Genomic DNA, 19,989 nt, shown 5'->3' with positions numbered 1-19,989 from the left:
AACTAAATTCCTACAGTCTAAGCATCATCCTTTTGTTGTTGTTTGCCATTCAAAACAAACACACAAACCCATCACACAGACACACACCCCAGCTAGGTTTTGCCCCTGCTACAGATGTTATTTTACGTCTGTTTCTTTTCAAACAAGCCTCTCTCTCTCTCTCTCTCTCTCTCTCTCTCTCTCTCTCTCTCTTTTTGGAAGAGTCCCACCCAGTGGTGAAAAGCAAGAACTGTCAGCAGAAGTTGAAACTCCAGGCACTTCCTTGGAAAAAAAAAATTGAAACTTTGCATCACTTCTTTGACGCAGGCAAAGAAAACCTGACAGCCTTGTACTGTGTTAAAAACCAAATGTAGATGCAATTGTCCAGGTGTTTGCATTTAGGATGAGCCTTGCAAAGCGAAGCTTAAGGCAGTGGCTGAAAAGAGGGGATAGCACCTCAAATCAAGCATAGTTGAGAACATTGAATATTCACCCCAATTTATCTAGCTTTGAATCTTCGAACTTCGAATCAAGAGTCCCTTTTTTGGAGTTCCGTTATAATTTTGAATGCTCCCTAAGCAACACTGAGAATTACGTGTATTCCATATGCCAACCTGCCTCTCAACCCTTCCAAAGCCTGGGAATCGCACCCTCAAGATACCTGAGGCTTTGGGAGTTGAAGGCACCCCTAGAAGGCTAACCATTGGGGGCAGCACGGTTAGCAAACTGGACCCATGTATCCCCGGCAGAATTTCCCATATACCTGACGTGGCTTAACAGGATTCGAGATTTGTGCTCAATTTAAAATGACCTAAGAGACAACATTAAAGATTTTTTTTAACAAGCCTCAGCCAATGTTTTGAAGAGCATTGACAGACCTATAAAACAACCGTAAAGCCAGAAAGCCGTAAGATTTGGGTTTGTTTTATGATAACATGCCCTCCCATAAATAATACAGGATTGATGAGTCTGAAATCAACAACTTGGATGAGCACGAAAGCTCAAATGGATATAGGAATATTGATTAAACCGGGTGTCTCTCTTTTTGAGTTAAAATGTCATTCTCAGACTAAAAATAATTCGTTTATGAGATAAGTGTCTTTTCTGAAGACGTTCATGCTAGGAACTAATTTTATTTTTTCCAGAATGCTTGTAAATAGTTTAAGGCAGAGCTATTTTATAGCAAGCATTCCTTTCCCACTCTTTGGTTTTCCTTCAGATGATGATTCAAAATGAGATATATGACCCATCCTGTAGATTTCAACTGCCCCGGTCTGTATAAAAATTAACTCTAATCAACTCGGTGATGTGTGCTCCCTGCAATTTAATTTTTTTTTCTTTAAAATTGCATCAGGGATCATTTTTAAAACGCACATGCTTTATAGGCAAGCATGACACAATTAAGATGATTGGGAATCTGAGCCTGCCCACTGGCTAGGTTTAATCATCAAAACAGGGAGGAAGAAGAAACAGTGACTCACAACTGCGATGTTAAAAATTCTTAAGAATTGAGACTGCATCAGTCATCCCATTTGGACTACAAGACCTCCAAGTTCCGTTCCAACTCAACTCAACCCAACCCAACCCAACCAACCCAACTCTTCTATATTCTACTCCATTCTCTTCCATATTCTCTTCTCTTCTATTGTACTCTAGTCTACTCTCTTCTCTTCTGTTCTATTCATTTTGAATTCTATTCTATTCTATTTATTCTAAGTTCTAATTCTATTCCATTCTCCTCTCCTCTATTAATTTCACTTAGGTGCATTCGCTTTAAAAGCAATACAGGCTAGTCCTTGATGTACGACCATCACTGAGCTCAATTATCTTGCTTAGCAATGGACATTTTGGGCTCAACTGTATCCTTGTGCACCTTTCTAGCAAGGTTTTTCCCCCTCCCATACTGATTACAAAGAAGAAAGGAAGTTTTTAGCAGGGTCATGGTGGCTTTACAATTTGAAGGGAACCCATTTCGATATCTCATTTGTATTTCCGACCATACAAAATCTAGCAATTTCTGCAATGCTGTAACGTCAACACATTTTCCGTTAGGATTATACAACTTAAATCAATGACTTTATTATTTATTCATGCCGGGTTGCGTTTTAGGGTTTCAATAATTTATCACAAGCCGTCCTTGGTAATGATCTTTCAAATCATCTTCATAAACAATGGCGTTAAAAAACAGGAGTGAAAAAATGATTAAGGGTCAGGTCAGCCTGGATCCTTTTTCGAAACAATCAAGAAATTCCAAAAAGATAATACTTTGCTTCTGTTTCTTTCTGCGCATGAAACAATTCCCTAGTTTTGAAATGGTTTGAACATATTTCTTACATACATCAACAGCGCATTCAAGAGTGAAATGAGTTTTATATTTTAGCTACTTTAATGCTGGCAAAGTTAAAAACGCCACGCGTGAAAGTCGAAGCAAGAGAAAACAACACGCATTGGGAGAAAAGGGCAAAGGGAATAATTAAAAAAATTTCCCCAGTCGGCTGGCGTTCAGCCCTAAACTGATTTTCATTATGTTGCATCTACCCAATAAAGAAATTAAAACATTCATCAAAGTGACTCAGGTTGAAACTTAAAAAGAGCAATTCTCCACAACAGCAGAGAATATATTTTCAGCTTGGTGAATGTTTGGGAGGAAAAAAAATCTCAGCGACCCAAAAAACCCCTCATGCTTGATGGATTATTTCCAAAGTGAAATATTGTTCTCTCCCCTGCAGAAAACGATGGAAGGAAATTGTGGTCTTCAGCATTTGATTCGTTCATTCACTCACTGATTCATTCATTCAGAAAATATTGGAAAATTTGAAAACACAGAAGAACCATTAGCCAGGGAAAAATGGGATGATCCAAGCTGTGTGGCTCACCCTGAATTGCCTAGAAATCTGGATTTATACCTGAAAAGAACTTTAAAAGAAGTAACCCTGGAGAAGGACAACCTAGAACTAAAGACAAACTTCCAAACAGTGAGAACAATTAACCGGTGCAACAACTTGTCTTCAAATGTTCTGGTTGCTCCAACATTGGAGGTTTTCAAGAAGAGACTCTTGAGTAAGGGGGACTAGAAGACCTCCAAGATCCCTTTCAACTCTGTTATTCCGTATTTAGAGTGGGATAAGAGAGTGATTTGGTCTATTTCATCAAAGGACACTATCACTGCTCAGCACCAGTCTTCTCCTGAAAGTGGCTGTTTTGACTAAGTCATCACGGTCCTTCCAAAATTGTCAGTCTAAATCTTTTGAGGGATTCTACATTCATGCTAATTAGCCACCCCGGGTCTTTCAATTCCTTTTTAAAGGAGGAAATTAATTTCACACCATTCCGTGAAGTTATTCCACTTGTGCGCCAGTCATCTTCTTTTATTCTTTTCTTTTCTTTAAAGGTTTTTTTTTTTCCTTTTCCTTCTTTCTGGGCCCGCGGATGCTGCTGTTCATTTATTCCAATCTCCTGCATATTCCCGCAGCAAGGTTATTAGCTCTTTTGCTAATGGCTGCCAGGACTCATTTAATTCTGCTTAATGAATGTATGTCTGAGCAGCGGAACCTATTATGTGGAGCTTAATAAAGGTTGGGAATGAATTTCCCCCAAATTTATGGCTACAGGCTGCTGCTTCCAGATAAAATACACGGTAATTGCTGGGAAGAAACCAGGCAGGGGAAATGATTGGGGGGGGGGGATGTACCCCAAGATGGGTGTGTGGTGGGTGAGGAGGATCCCCTACGTATCAACTGATACAAATCTGATTTTTAGGAAAAATTCACTGTAGTTGTTAAGTCAGTCACACCGATTGTGAAGTGAATCCAGCTTCCCCATCGGCTTATCAGAAGGTTGAAAAAGGGAGGGTGAAACAAGATTGGCTGTACTAAAAATTAGATTAAAAAATTAGAAATAGGGGGAATATTGTTATACATATACTACTCGCAACACAATACTTCGTGCCTCCAGACTTGAAATTTGCAATCCTAAATTGCATTAACAGAGGGATACAATCGAGATCAAGGGAGGTACTAATACCACTCTATAAAGCCTTAGTAAGGCCACACCTAGAGTACTCCATCCAGTTTTGGTCACCACACTATAGAAAAGATGTTGAGACTCTAGAAAAAGTGCAGAGAAGAGCAACCAGGATGATGAGGGGACTGGAGGTTAAAGCATGCGATGAACGGTTGCAGGGCCTGGCTAGTCTAGGGAAGAGAAGGACCAGGGGAGACAGTCTTCCAATATTTGAGGGGCTGCCCCAGAGAGGAGGAAGGGGTCAAGCTATTTTGCAAAGCACCCAAAGGCCAGACAAGGAATAATGGATGGAAACTGAACCAGAAGGTCGTAAAAGGGGATCATGTGACTCCAAGATGGTCACTAAATGAACTGTAGATGTACACCTTGGTGTTTCTCTAAGCATGCTTCTCCGTGGGCCTCTGCTGTCTAGGGATTTCCATAAAAAGGTTTCTCTAAGCCAGGGATCTTTAAACTTGACACCTTTAAGACTGGTGGACTTCAACTCCCAGAATTCCTCTTCCAGTCATGTCAGCTTGGGAATTCTGGGCATTGAAGTCCACAAGTCTTAAACTTGCCAAGGTGGATGACCCTTGCTCTAGTAGTCTAAGCAAACAAGGGGATGTTGGCGTCTCTGCTAGATCCCTCTCCTTCCACCGTCCCTCCATTGTGGGTTTCCCATTTTTACGTTCCACAAACTCCTTCTTCCAACCACAAAACTCCCTTCTCACCAAAGACGTCACCCAACACCTCTTGCCTGCCTCCCTGACTCACTGCTGGGCTAGGTTGGTGACACATCGATTTGAGGGAGATGACTCAGAAGGAACTCAACCCCCCCCCCCGCCACCTTCCCAGATGCATCAGGCCTTGTGTGAACCGTGAAGTTGGGTAGACCCATCTCCAAACTCAGCTTCCTAATTTGGAAGAGAGCTTAGAAGAATAACAGATCTGGAAGGGGCCTTGAAGATCTTCTAGCCCAACCCTCTTGCTCGGGTAGAAACCTTGTATCACTTCAGATAGATGGTGGTCCAATCTCTTCTTGAAAACCTCCAGCAATGGAGGACCCATAATTTCTGGAGGTGAGGTGATTAATTCTTCTGTCAGGAAATGTCTCCTTAGTTCTAGATTGGTTCTCTTCTAGATTAGTCTCCATCCGTTGCTTCTTGTCCTGCCTACTGGTGCTTTGCGGAATAGCTTGACTCCCTCTTCTTTGGGGCAGCCCCTCAGATATTTGGAAGACTGCTATCATGTCACCCCTAATCCTTCTTTTCATGAAACTAGACCTATCCATTGAAGCCAACCTCCCTTCCCTGAAAAGCAACAAGTTAAGATCACCACGATGCGTAAGAGTAACCCGGTTGCACGAACATGCAGGCAACGAATGAACGAGCATGCAAAATCCGCACAGACCTGTATTTATTGGCCTTCTGCACAAGCCTAGCCTGGCTCTTCTGTCGCTCGCTCACTTGCCTGCCACGAGTGAAGAATTAAGAGCAAATCTTGCCCTTGGCTGCCAGTCCAAATGTTCTCGGTTGCACATGATCGATTTCACAGGCCATCACTTATTTAATGTGTGACTCGTGTAACAAGCGGAGGCAAATAAGGGAGAATCGCCTGGTGAGCGGCTGCCAAAACTTCCAAGCTTGATTATTCCGATACAATCCGTGGCTGGAAAGATTATCTTGTTAAAAGGGCCAGGAAGATTGATCAACTTCCATCAAGCGGTGGGGGGGAGGATGCAGCCCACTCCTCAACATCTCTGCAAGAAAAGGGTTTCCAAACCCCCCGGAATAAGCCACGTGAAAGAAAAGCATGCTTGCTAGTGATTGTGCAGGTCATTCTCGACTTATGAGCCTGGTTGAGCCCAAAATTTCCACCACCAAGCCAGACAGTCGTTAAGTGAGTTTGGCCCCATTTTTAACACCTTTCTTGCCGTGGTTGTTAAGTGAATCACTGCAGCTTATTTTCAAGTTAGGTCTTATTTTCAGGGAAATGTGGCACTAAATGCGTCCGTCTGGCTGACAATCTTAACTAGGGCTTATTTTGGGGGGGGGGTAGGGCTTAGATTACGAGCATCCTGAAAAATCATGCTAGGGCTTATTTTCCAGTTGGGTCTTATTTTGGGGAAAACAGGATGCTTATATTTCTCATTTCTAGACCACCCCATCTCCCTCTAGGTTGGACTTGTTACAAATGAAGTGACAATGGCCCTAGGGGGAAGAATAAGTACTATTGTTGAGCAAGGCAGTTGTTAAGCGAGTCGCACCCAACTTTATGACCTCTTGGCCATAATTGTCAGGCGAACCACCGCAATTGTTAAATAGATCAGCTGTTTCTCTGAGCAAAGCATTTGCATTTGCAGGAAAGCAGAAAGGTAGATATATTTAGACACAATAATAATTATAGATAACTAAACCCCACACCGGGTCTGCTCCAATTACAGATCCTCCTTCTATCCAACCAGATTTGCATCCACCTCCAGACAAGTCAAAATTGCTTCCTCCACCTCTGTATTTTCTTTTGCAAAACCTCTAAATTCCTCCATTGCCTCTTAATTCCTCAACGCGGCACCCTCGGGGCTGCCCCAAAGAATGGGGGAATCAATGCACCTACAGGGCAGGAGAAGACGCAACGGGTGGAAACTCATCAAGGAGAGAAGCAATCTGGAATTAAGGAGGAATTTCCTGACAGGGAGAAGATTTAATCAGCTGCCTCCAAAAGTTGTGGGTATCCCATCACTGGAGGTTTTTAAGAAGCGACTGGGCAGTCGTTTGTCCAGAAGGGTGGGGAATCTCCTGCTTGGGCAGGGGGTTGGACTAGAAGGCCTCTAAAGTCCCTTCCAGCCCTACTGTGCTATGAAACGGCCTCGAAGTTCCTCCCAGCAGCCCCCAGCCTCAAAAAGCAGGAAAACCAAACCCCTGCTAATCTTCTTTTAGTTTGCATGCCCTTGCTTTTAAAAAGCCAGGGATCAAAAGGCTTCCTTTGCCAGTCAGGCCCAGGAAAAGAAAAGAAAAAAATAAAAGAAAAGTAAAGTTGATTGCCTTGAAGACTGAAGGGGTAGGAGCAGAACAGATGGTTATTCGTTCCTCTCTCTGTCTTTTCAAGTTTTAAAGCAGCCCCTAATTAAGTCACTTAAAGGAGATCTAATTAGGTGGTGTCAGGAGACGTACTCATTATCAAGACACGTTTCAAAAACAGGCAAAAAGAAAAGGAAAAAAAAACAAACCCAAAAGAGAGAGAAAGAGGCCCATTATCCGAAAGGAATTTTTAATAGCTTCAGTTATACCTCCAACGGCATTTCTTAGACCATATTCCATCTTCTTTTGATATTCCAAATAAATTCTGAATATTCCAAAGCTCCATTAAGGAAAGCAGTCAGGGGCATAAGGGAAACTATGAGAAATTGTTGCCTGAAATCAGTTTGGCCAAGTCGTAATGAAAAGGACCCTTAAAACTGTTTTTAAATTGTGATTGCAGCTAATTCGCGACTTGCAACCGTTGGCTTAATGACCGTCTGAGGTTACAATGGCGCTGAAAAGAGTGGCTTAGGAACATTTTTTTCATGCTTGCGACCACTGCAGCCATCCGCGTGGTCACGGGGTCAAAATTCAAAAGCTTGGCAACTGGCATGTACTTAAGACAGTGGCAGTGTCCCCGGCTCACGCGTTCCCCTTTTGCAACCTTCTGACAAGTGGGGTCCATGGGGGAATTCACTTAAAAGCCATGGGACTGACGGAACACAACTGCAGTGACTCGCTTAACGACGGCAGCAGCAAAGGTCGTAAAAAGGGGCAAAGCTCACTTAGCAACAGAAAATTCAGGCTCAATTGCGGTCCTAATTCAAGGACTATTTGCAGTGTCCCACAAGAGCCTGACAGCAATTTATGACGTTTTACTTCCGGTTTTGGGCAAAACCAGCCCATCATGGAACCATGGCTTCACGTAAGGACCACCACAGGGTTCTCTTAACGGTCGCCCCAAAAAGGATCATTAATTCAGGACAATCACATGATGACCTGCTTTTATAACCGTCACGAGTTACGACTGTAATTGGCCGGGCTCCAAGATAGGTCACAAGTTGAGGATTAGCTGTAATTAATTTGAAGCAGTGCTTCCTATTAACTTAAGAGACAAAAGTTAATCAAATAAGTGCCAAAATTATCTGCTACGAAAGAGGCCTTTCAAAAGTAGAAAGCATCCAATTAACACCATCACAAACAGGAAACTATTTTCTTCTAGCAGCAGAAGAAAATGAAAATATCTTCTTTTGTTTAAATCCATTTCTTACAAACCAGTTGTTTTTATTTATTCATTCTTATTATTGTTATTTATTAAATTGGGCATGTCAGACGACTCCCAGGCACGGTGACACTGGGTGGTTGAGAAATTGAAAACAAAAAAAAGAGAACATTTTATTTATGCACCTTCAAACGTTTGTACGGCCGCTCGTTTCAATTGAGTGGGTAGCTGACAATACAGAAAAACAGAATAGAATAAAAACAATATAATGCCCCAGAGGCTGCAGGAAAACACAATTTTTCCATCGTGTCAGGCTTTCGAACATTGATGCAATTAATTGGCAGGTTTAAGACTGTGGTTCGTTCCTGGAAGCCCTGCAAACCCCACCAAGAAATGTCTTAATAAGAAAGAAAGAAAAAATTGTTTTCTGCAAATGTAATTCTGCAGATCGGACCCAAAAGATAAGAAAGGAGAGAGAAAGCATTCGTAAACCCGGAATCTGATTAAGGCATCTTTTTGGAGATGCCTTTTTTTTCTTTTTTCTTTTGCAGAGGAAGAAAATGGTTAAGCTGTTAGGGACCTCCGTAGAGCATAGAATAATATGGAGGTTGGAAGGGGCCTTTGATGCCTTCTAGACCAACCTTCTGCCCGTCCCAGGACATGGCTGACCAATCTCTTCTACAGAAAGCCTCCAGTTGATGGAGCACCGAACAAGACTGTGTTGTTTCTCTGTGTCATATATGTGGGTATATACATACTTTTGTATTTATTTATTTTGGCATGGTGTGGTGTGTATTGGAGGTGGTGACCCTTTGAGAGCTGCGTGCAACAAAATTTCATTTTAATGTATGCTGATTAGTGTACGCTCAAAGTGACAATAAAGTTATTATTCTATTCTATTCTATTCTATTCTATTTTCTCTTCTCTTTCTTCACTTCTACTCTACTCTACTCTATTCTTTATATTTTAACCTGTTCTTTATTTTCTCTTCCCTTCACTTCTCTTCCCTTCTTTCTCTTCTCTTCCCTTCCCTTCCTTTCTCTACTCTACTCTACTCTTCCCTTCCTTTCTCTACTCTCTACTCTACTCTACTCTACTCTACTCTACTCTACTCAACTCTTCTCTTCCCTTCGTTCCCTTCCCTTCCCTTCCTTTCTCTACTCTACTCTTCTCTTCCCTTCGTTCTCTTCCCTTCCCTTCCCTTCCTTTCTCTACTCCTCTACTCTACTCTACTCTACTCAACTCTTCTCTTCTCTTCCCTTGTCCCTTCCCTTCCCTTCCTTTCTCTCTCTACTCTTCCTTCCCTTCGTTCCTTCCTTCCTTCCCTTCCTTCCTTTCTCTTCTACTCTTCTCTTCCCTTCATTCTCTTCTCTTCCCTTCCCTTCTTTCTCTTCCCTTCCCTTCTTCCTCTTCTCCTCCCTTCCCTTCCCTTCCTTTCTCTACTCTACTCTACTCTACTCTACTCTACTCTACTATTCCCTTCCCTTCCATTCACTGTAAGACAAGGAGCACTCGCAATGACCTTTTACTTGAATTCCAAATATTTCAAAGATCAGCAAGGCTGACTCTGAGAGCAATTAAGGATGGGAGTTTCCAAAATTTGGTCATTCCAGTTTTCCAAAAAACCTGACATAAACTGTACCAAACCTTTTGCGTGACCAGGGGACGTCTCAAGCCATCCTTTCGCTGTTTCTGTGTACAGACCCCTCCTGCCACCCTGTGGTCAATTTCACAGCCACACAAATGCACAAGCTCCCCTTGAGAGCAAAGCGTTATTTAAAACGCCACAAAGCAAAATTTCTCAGGCCAAACTTGCAAGGCAGGTAAGGTAGTGCTTGACTTATGACCCCAGTTGGGAGTAGATTTTTTTCACTACTAAGCAAGACAGTTGATTCACTTGTGTACATTTGAATAGAATAACAGAATTCAAAGGGACCTGAGAGGTCTTCTAGTCCAACCCCCGGCCTAGGCAGGAAACCCTACACCATTGTGAGCAATTTTACAATTTTTTGGGGGGGAGGGGCAGGGTTCTTAAGTCAATGACTGTTAAGTGAAGGATGCTGAATTTACAGGTGCTCTAATTCAGAATTATGTCGAGAAAGGACCGAGTCCGCAAAGTTACACTGCCCATTAAAATTTCTGCGATGCCTCTTCTTAATTCTACCCTTTGAGATATTCCCATTTGCCCTCTTGCCTTTTGCTTAAGTTGTCCGATGCAGGTGGTTCTCAACTTCCAACCGTTTTGTTTAGGAGTTACAACGGCCCTGAAAGAAGCGACTTATCCCGTATTTCACACTTATGACCATGACAGCATCCCCCTGTGGTCACGTGATCCAAATTCAGAGGCTTGGCAACTGGCATGTACTTGTGACTGTTGCAGCGTCCCAAGGTCACATGATCCCCTCTGGCGGCCTCTATAGGGCAATGTCAAAGGGCAACCTGGATTCAGTCAACAACGGGGTTGTTAATCTATCCATTTTAGAAATTCAGGGCTCGGTTGTGGTTTAAGTCGAGGACTTCCCGTGTCTGCAATCCTGGAAATCTCACTTGGGTGAGCCAACAAACTCTACGCTTTTTGCACCGGATTTCTCAAGCTTTTTAGAAAACCGGTTTCATCCCGAGAAGACGAAACAGATCAAAATGTGACAAAGGGAACCGTGAATTCCTTCTTCCTCTAGCGGCGAACGTATTTGCTCAGCACTTCCCCAGGAAAAACAGAAAATGAAATAAAATAAAATCAATATATTTATCCTCTCCTTTGCTGCTGCCAAACCCAAGCAAATGTGCAACTCAGCAGCGATAAGGATAAATATTTATAAGCCTGACTGTGCATTTTGCAGGGGTGACCCTTTCCCCAACTCCCTACTCCCCTCCCCCCCCAAAATGCAGAGACCCTCCCCTCCTGGCAGCTCCAATTTGGTGAAGGGGGTTAGAAAATGCAGGCTGCATCTTCCGTGTTTGGGGATCCGCTGTTTAAACCAATGGAATTGTTTCACGTTGTGAAAAAAATTTTTTTTGGGGGGGGAGAGTTGTGTGATGCCCAGGAACCCTTTCCCAAGCCAAGGGGTGAGGAACGTAATGCTTCCTAAAAAAAAAAATTGTTGCCAAATGTACTTATTCACATAACGTTGTTAAATCCAAGGAGGAAGTCACACCATTTTTTTTTTAAACGACCTGGATGAAGTCAGCAGACTGCAACTGGAGGAACCACGTTTCAAGTCCTCATTGTGGGTCGGCCCCAGGAAGTAGGCCAGACCAAGAAACAAAGGCCGAGAGCAACCAAGATTAAGGGAACGGAGACGAATTACGTACAAAAATCGGTTTCAGGAATTGGGTTTGTCTAGTTTAAGGAAGAGAAGGACTAGAGGGGACATGATAGCAGTCTTTCAATATTTGAGGGGCTGCCCCAAAAGAAGAGGGAGTCAAGCTATTCTCCAAAGCACCAAAGGCAGGACAAGAAGCAACGGATGGAAACTAATCAAGGAGTGAAACAACCCAGAACTAAGGAGGAACTTCCCGACAGTTAGAACCATTAACCAGTGGAACAGCTTGCCACCAGAAGTTGTATATGCTCCAATACTAGAAGTTTCTAAAAAGAGATTGGACAACCATTTGCTTGGACTGGGACAGTATCTCCTGCTTGAGCAGGGGGTTGGACTAGAAGACCTCCAAGGTCCCCTTCCAACTTCAACTCTCTTATTCTTATTAAGGAAGTGACTTCACGGGAAGGCTAAAGCGTCTTTTATTGAGTTTGGCTGTCCTAACCACCATGCAGCTCTGATTCTGCTGAGACGTAAGGAAGGTCACAAAATGGGACAAAACTCACCGAGGAACCGTTTCACTTAGCAACAGATCATTGTGGTCATAAGTCGAGGACGGCGCAATCCAATCAGCACAAAAGAAAATGAAAATTAGTGGGTGGGAGGACCTTGCCTGTGTTCTGCAGCATGGCCTACCAAAGAGACAAAGTGACCCCACCACCACCGCTACTCTTAAAATAAACCCCCCCCCAGGGGATTCGTTTCAAAGTTATTTACAAGCTTTTCTAAGCAATAGCCCACCAGTAACCAAAGTTCCATTTAATTTCATTGAAAGACGTTCACTTCAGTTTTGTTTCCTTAAGGGGCGCTTTGGCCTGAAATCCTTCCCTCCCCAACTGCCCCCCACCCATATAGAAAGACCTCTGTCTTAAATATCCAGCATCTCCAGTTTGGGGGAGTTAAGACAGGCTCCAGTCATAAATCTGCAAAGTGTCACTGTGGGACAATGTGACCTCCCCAGCATCTGAGCCCACAGTCTGACTCACTTAAAAACAATTTCCTAACCTTGCATATTTCCAGCAATGTTGGAAGAGGATCTCAACTATGATGCAATTCACTGAGCCTTCTTAAAACTCTAAAGTATCGTTCGGAATAGTCTTGGGAAAAAATTTATTTTTACAAGTCGGATCTCTCCTGGTGTGGAAAAATCCTTGCATGAAAAGTCCTTTGGCTGTTGGGCTATTTGCTAAATGTATCTTAAAGGACAAATTGACTAATGTGTGAAAAAGGGGTCCGTTAAATCAGAACGTCCATTAAATCGAACAGAGGATTTAATCTACTGTTTGGAAAAAAAAGTTTTATTTAACAAGTCAGATCTCTCCTGGTACAGAGAAATCCTTGGGCTATTAGTATTGACTTCTGACTCTTCTTTTGGTGCAGTAGAATAATGCAATAGTAACATAAAACCTCAAACTTGTATATACTAGTCATTTCTATAACAACAAACCTATCTAATTAACAAAACCCAAAAAGAAGGTTTGCTTTATTTTCTGCACCTGTCCAGAAGCGGTTTCCAAGTAAAAGCAAAGTTAATTGTATTCTTTTTCTTTTTTAAATCAAAATAGTCAATTTAGCCACCGCTGCTAATCCCATCAACTTTGGTAGCCATTTATCCACTGTAGCAATCAAAACGTCCTTCCATTTTTGTGCATTCTTGCTGCTATCAACATATATAATAACATCAAAGGCACATCAACATCCATCAGTCTCTTTGTGTAACTCTGGCATTGTATCCATGGAACAAATAATGTTAATTTCACCACGTGAAAATGTACAAGGTTCGACCCATCAAAGCTACTAAGGTGAACTCAGTGAAATCTCACATCCCAACAACAGTTGTGAAAGCTACAATCTGGTGTGCCATCCATCACTCTTCTTAATAGCCTGCACATCGCTAGAAGAAAAATCTATTTCCACAGGAACTAAACTGCACCCACAAGAATATAAAGCGGAAGGAATAAAAGTTGACCAACTTTGCTTTTCTTTCAAAAAAGAGAGAAACCCACCAGCATTTCTGCAATTGGAAAGAGCTACGAGGCCCAGGTGCAAACTTGGCCATTCTTAGAACCGGAATTCAAAATTCAAAATTCTACTTTAAGGTGTTATTTATCGTGCAAAGCTTCATAAAACAGCAAGGCTGAACAGGGAGCGATTGGGTGGTTTAAATAACTGAAAAGCATTAAAAAAAGAGAAAACAACACCCACCACCGCTTCCATTCAGGTAGATTATTTTGTAAAACCAGGCAATGGTTCTCATGAGGTTTAACCAGGTTTGGCCTGATCTTTAATTGGTGTAGGTTTTTTTTTTCTTATTTCTCTCTTTCCAGTTATAGACTTCTTTCCTCCCTGATCAATTAGGATAAATAGAATTTTTACCAACATATGCTGAGGAGATGCTACAGAAGTTTATTTCTGCTGGGAAAAAAATCCAGGATTTTCCCCAACCAAAGATATTAAAGTGCAAGCAACTTTCAAAAGAATGATAAATGTCCCATTTAGTAAATGGATGTTAGAGCATCCAGGCGTCTGTTTCAACAGGAAAATGGAGTTGGCTTAAAAATTATTGGATCGGGAGTTTTTTCTGCCTGCAACTTTCAAAATCTCTCCTCCAAAAGAGAGAGAAGCATAAAGTTGTGGAGCTGGATGGATCCCCAAGGGTTATCTAGTCCAACCCTCCACAAATCAGTAAGACTCTCTTTGAGAACTAGCGAACTGAAGAGATGGAGAAGCCATCATCTCCAATGATGGATTGTTCCATTGTTAGACCAATGTTACTATGATAAACTTTTAGCAGTAATATTAGAACTGAAAGGAAATTTATTGCCCCTTGAAGGAAAATTCCACCTTTAGATTAGGAGTGAAAAGAACACCACCAAGAGATCCCAACAGTAGGGGGGGAAAATACTAAAAAGAAAGCTGAAAAATATTGCAAAGAAAAATCCTTCTAAGCCCCTGCCAGAAACATCAAGATGAATTTATCTGTGTCGTCGCCAGGAAGCCAATTTAAAATAAATAAATAAATCACTTCCCCTTCATCCTTTTTAAATCTTTCAGATGCCAAGATAACCTTAACCGCCTTGTGAACTCCGAGTCACACCAGGGCAACGTGGACTGGCTGAAACCCAAGGCACCAATCTTATATTTGCTTCTGCCGTTATCCCACTTGGTGGAAATTATCTGTAACTCAAACCCAGAGTCTTAACTACCCACATAATCAAGAGGCAAGAAGAACACTGCTGGCTATCCAAATGAAAGGATAATTGTGTGTTTTTGTGGGCGTGCTTATTAGACTTTGTGCGTTTGGACCACAAGAAGTGCGTTTTTAAGGTAGGAAAAGTTAATCCTAGCGAGAACATCCCTGAGAAACAAGACAGAGAATCAAACGTGCTTCTCTGTGCTTCTTACGAAAGGATCAAACCACAAAGCAATCCATAATTCAAGATTTCGGACGTAGTCCAGGTCTCCCTGGAGAAGAGGATGAGGCTGCCAAAAATGAGACACACAAACCAGAGAGTCGAACCGCAAGGCCGAGGCTTGGCTTGGGCAGCTGTTTACAGAATTAATTTGGGAAAACGGATCCTCCTCTGAACCCATGAATTAAAGAGAAACCAAAGTCAAAAGTTCGCCTCCTCGCAAAGACCCAGGATGGGCTGGGTTGAGCCATCGTCCCATGGTTGCAAGAGGACAGCCGAAGCTGAGAAAGAGGCGGAAAGAGGTCTGTGGAAGTCATGTGAACACGAGAAGGAGAAGGAGAAGGAGGAGGAGGAGGAGGAGGAGAAGGAGGAGGAGGAGAAGGAAGAAGAAGAAGAAGAAGAAGAAGAAGAAGAAGAAGAAGAAGAAGAAGAAGAAGAAGAAGAAGAAGAAGAAGAAGAAGAAGAAGAAGAAGAAGAAGAAGAAGAAGAAGAAGAAGAAGAAGAAGAAGAAGAAGAAGAAGAAAGAAGAAGAAGAAGAAGAAGAAGATCATCTTGGTTTTCAAGCAGCTTGAAAGCTCTGAGGTGGAAATGTATTTGTTAATCAAGGAAAAAACTCAAAAACACCCACCAATGTCAGGTTTGCCATGTTTGCAAAAAGGACAAGAACAGGAGAGGGAAAAACAAAAAAATAAGATTCTTCTTCTTCCAACAGTCCCAGAAGGGCTCTCTCCACAATCCAGCTTTAAAATAATCATGGTTTGCTTTGCAAAGTGCTGTCTCACATCATGTTATACCACAAACCTGGTTTGCAAGCCACAACGCCCTAAACCAAGCATGCCCAATCCAGATCAAGCCAAAATGATTCAGCCCAGCCAATAACCAAACCACTGTCCCATTTTCTTCTCTCCCTTAAGCTAATTTGAGAAGCCCCACACACACACACACCTTCCCCTTATGAAAGTGTTTTAATTAATCCGCCCAAAATTCAATTTTCCAACTCCTACAGTTCCCAAAACCCCGATTCTCTTTCCTGCCGCCATCCCAGGTTTCAGCTGACTCGAGAAGCGGGAATTAACTTCCTATATATATATATATATATAGGAAGAGATAAATATATATAGGAAGAGATAAATTAATAAAATAAATAAATAAGGGAGATGTGTCTGGAGCCAAACTAATCACCCGGCTGATTCAATGATTACTAAGTAGCTCAAATCTTTTTATTTCCAGGCTTGCAATGAAAGCAAATTAAACCCCACTCAGAAGTAATTCAACAAGGAGATCGCACTAACTCTTGTTGCGGTTGTTTTCATGTATCATACAAATCCCAAGTTTGTGATAGTTTACGGAGAGCGGGGTTGCATCTGCACAACTTCCTTTTCTTCGTTTATTCAAATTTTTTTTTTTCCCCACAATAACCACAGGCAAAGTTTTTGTTCTTTTCCTTCATTCTTCAGGCCAACCTGAAAACTACCTCAAGAGACCGACTGTGTTCAAACAATTGCTCAAGCCATTATTTAGGTTAACCACAGTTTGTTGAATGACTTTGGGGGTTGAACCAGTTTAAACATCACAGGTGTAGGGCACAAGCTTTCATATCGTGACATTAGGCCACAAACAAGCGTCCTTTCACATGTGTGATCACGGCCTCCTTCTCTTTCAAACCTGGTTTGAGTAACACAAAAATGCAAACAGCGTGGGAGCTATTATGTACAAACAGGGAAGTCCTTGACTTACGACAAACACTAGGACCCAAATTCCCATTGCTAAGCCAGGTTAAGTGAGTCGCAGCTGACTTTATGATGTGTTTTTGTGTGTGTGTGACACGGTTTGTTAAGTAAATCTCTGCCGTCGTTAAGAGAACTGTAGAGTTATTAAATGATTCTGGCTACCCTGTTGGTCAGACAGTCGCAAAAGGGGGAAATGACACGACCCCAGGACATTGCAACCGTCATAAATATGAGCCGAGCGCCCAAATTTCGATCATGTAACCATGGCTGCAACGGTCGTAAGTGTGAAATAATGGCCGTAAATCCCTTTTTTTTTTTTCAGGGCCGTTGCCAGTTCAAATCATGGTCGTGAGTGGAGGTCTAGTGGAGATTCAGTCTTAAAGGCTCAGCCCCCTTCTTCCTCCATCCCCCCATGGAAATTCACCTGGCCAGGTTAAGGAGGTCTTGAGAACCCACCTACCCTGGTCAAAACAAACCAGGCTTCTTACCGTGTTCTAGAAAGACGTTGCAATGGGTGCCCCCTTGCTTTGGGGGTGCTTCCTTCTTCACCCCACCCTTGATAAAGTGCAAGGCGGGAAGACTCGGCCTCCGTTGCTCGCCCAGGACTTTTCCAGGTTGCTGACCCATAGATTGTTCCTCCCACGGGACACACAGCCCGGCTTCCCAAACAGGGCAGGGAAATTTCAGCGTCGCCTTTCAAAGCGAGGGGGTGAAAACAAAAGCACGCTTTTCTCTCGCTCTCTCGTCCTTCCTTTCAGCCCTGCGTAAATTTGCAAACTTCCATCCGGTCAGCAGGCCGGATTTTAAAGGGTCCAGCTTCGCTCCTTCTTGCAACTTCACCTGTGGTAAGGTGAGCTCATCAGATTGCACAAAGACAGCCACAGAAAAGTCCCTTTTTTCTGGCATAGTGCAGGCCAAGTCCCCGCGGCTTCAAGTATTTATTCCAACGGAATCAAAGCAGAGTCCAAGAATTGTAATTGTTTTTGTGTTTTGGTCGTTCACCAGCCCTGCATAAAAGCCCCCAAATTGTCATCTGTAACAGGAAGGCAAGAAAAAGGATTCAGTTCTGTTAGGTCCGATGCGAACATTTAGGGTCCCCACCATCATTCGATTGTTGTTTCTGCCCCAATTCTGTTCTTTGGACATTTCCTAGGAAGATAAATTGAGAATTGATGCGGGGGGAGGAGGCATTTCAAGGACCAAACCGTGAAAAAGCGGCGATATTCGCGGATAAATTCAATAAACCCAGCCACGATCAGATGTATCTGAGAAGCAAAACATTTGTAAGTGCTTGAAGGAAGGAAGGAGGTTAGTCCAAAGAGACGGAAAGCGAAAGAGGTGAAAGGAAGCGTTGCCATGAAGGGTCATCTCAGGTCAGTGCTGGCCAGGTTGTCCTCAAAAGCAGGTGTTTGGGGGGGGGGGATCGGTCAGCTCTTGAAATGGGGGTCCAGCATCATATCAGCAGCGGCAGGTGAACTTGGAGCCTGAGAATGGAGGTCTGAAGGGGTCCCCTCGAATCATGCTGTGGGAGGTTAAAGGAAAAAACAGGATTGGGAAAAAGTGGGGAAGAAGGAAGGAAGGAAGGAAGGAAGGAAGGAAGGAAGGAAGGAAGGAAGGAAAGAAAGAAAGAAAGAAAGAAAGAAAGAAAGAAAGAAAGAAAGAAAGAAAGAAAGAAAGAAAGAAAGAAAGAACTAAAGGAAATAAAAATGTGTCAGAAGTTAAGATCAGAAAATTAGGGACCAATGGAAAGAAAAAAGGAAGGAAGGAAGGAAAAAACTAAAGGAAATAAAAAGGTGTCAGAAGCTAAGATCAGAAAATTAGGGACTAATGGGAAAAAAGGAAAAGGAAGGAAGGAAGGAAGGAAAAAAAACTAAAGGAAATAAAAATGTGTCAGAAGCTGAGATCAGAAAATTAGGGACCAATGAAAAGAAAAAAGGAAGGGACGAAAATAGGAAGGAAGGAAGGAAAGTGTGAGGCAGTGGGAAAGGGAAAGTGAAAGGAAAAGAAAAGAAAAGGAGCTGAAACGAAACGGTGAAGCCGAGGAAAGAAGGTTGAGGGGAAAAGAAGGAGAGAAAGAGAAAAAGGAGGAAAGGAGAGGGAGGAAGGGAGGAGATAAAGGAAAAGAGAGGGGCGAGGGAGGAGCGGGAGGAGGGAGAAGGAGGGAAGGAAACAGGAGCCCCGGAGGGCGGCGAGGCCAGCGGAAGAGGAGCCGAAGGTGCCGGGAGCTGCTGGAGGGAGCCACAGCGGGGTCGTCCGGCGGGATCTCCGGCCTAGGGAGCAGCCGGAGCGGCGGTGGCGGCGGCCATGGCTGCGGAGGGCCGGCGGGAGGGCGAGGGCGGCGCCCGGCAGCAGCGGGAGGAGGAGCAGCCCGGCGAGCGAGAGCCAGGCAAGGCCGGGGGCTGGGTGGGTGGGTGGGTGGGCGCCTGAGCCCGCCAGCCCATCCTCCCCTGCCGCCGCCGCCGCCGCAAGGCGGGTTCCATCATCCCCAGCCGGCAGAAAAGACGCCCCCCCCTCTCCCCCCGCTTCTCTTTTACCTCAAGGACACCGAGCTGGACAAAGGTTCCCATCCTCCACTGCCGTCCTCGCCGAGCGTCGTGTGTGCAGCTTTGCCACTATTCACCTGCCTGTGTTTTCCATCACCCATCATCCCCAGCCGGCCGACCCCCTAACCCCTCGTGGGCATTGGACTACAGCCCCCATTGTGCACAGGGCTGGGCACAAGGACTCCCACCCTCCACTGCCATCCTCCTCCATTGTCCATCATCCCCAAGCCGGGGCTGATCCTCTCCTCTCTTTACCTCAAGGGCGCTGGACTACAACCCCCATCATCCACAGCGCTGAGCAAAGAATCCCATTCTCCTCAGCCCAAAGCCTTTTCCCAACCCGATTCTCATTTTGTTGTGTTGGGCCCTGGTACCCATCATCCTCCGCCAGGGATGCCCAGACGTCTCTTTTAACAAAGAGATTTATATTTTATTTAATTTGTAATTAAAAGCTAAATCTCTGTAGCAAATCACCCGTTTAAAAATATTAAAAAAACGTAAGAAACTAATGCATCCCAGTGCTGGTTTTCTGTTGTTTTGTTTTTTTTGGAAGTCCTGCCTTAACTGTCACAAAAGTGAATCCTAAAAATTATATAATAAACAAGTTTAACATCTAAATAAACAAATGTATCCTTAGTCTATTTTTGTTTTGAAGTCCTGATGCAACAGTAATGAATTTCTACAAAACCCTTTTTAAAAGTAGAAACAATAAATTGTGGCGAATTGCACCTTAAAACCAGGCAGACAAATTCCATTTATTTAT

General features: G+C 43.3%; 1 protein-coding gene across 1 annotated transcript in view; it reads right to left on the bottom strand.

The window, feature by feature from the left end:
• The window catches only part of ABL1 (ABL proto-oncogene 1, non-receptor tyrosine kinase), a 58,742-nt gene extending 40,982 nt beyond the window's left edge, over positions 1-17,760 (bottom strand). Inside the window, exon 1 of the mRNA XM_087914303.1 lies at positions 17,172-17,760. Coding sequence (XP_087770429.1) covers positions 17,172-17,310 — 139 coding nt within the window. The 5' untranslated portion in view covers positions 17,311-17,760. The remainder of the gene's footprint in view (positions 1-17,171) is intronic.
• Positions 17,761-19,989: the final 2,229 nt, after the last annotated feature.

Source organism: Pseudonaja textilis, chromosome 17 (genome assembly GCF_049901715.1).
Source record: "Pseudonaja textilis isolate UNSWEBS1 chromosome 17, rPseTex1.2, whole genome shotgun sequence".
Taxonomy (NCBI): Eukaryota; Metazoa; Chordata; class Lepidosauria; order Squamata; family Elapidae; genus Pseudonaja; species Pseudonaja textilis.
This window is presented reverse-complemented; position numbering and strand designations above follow the sequence as displayed.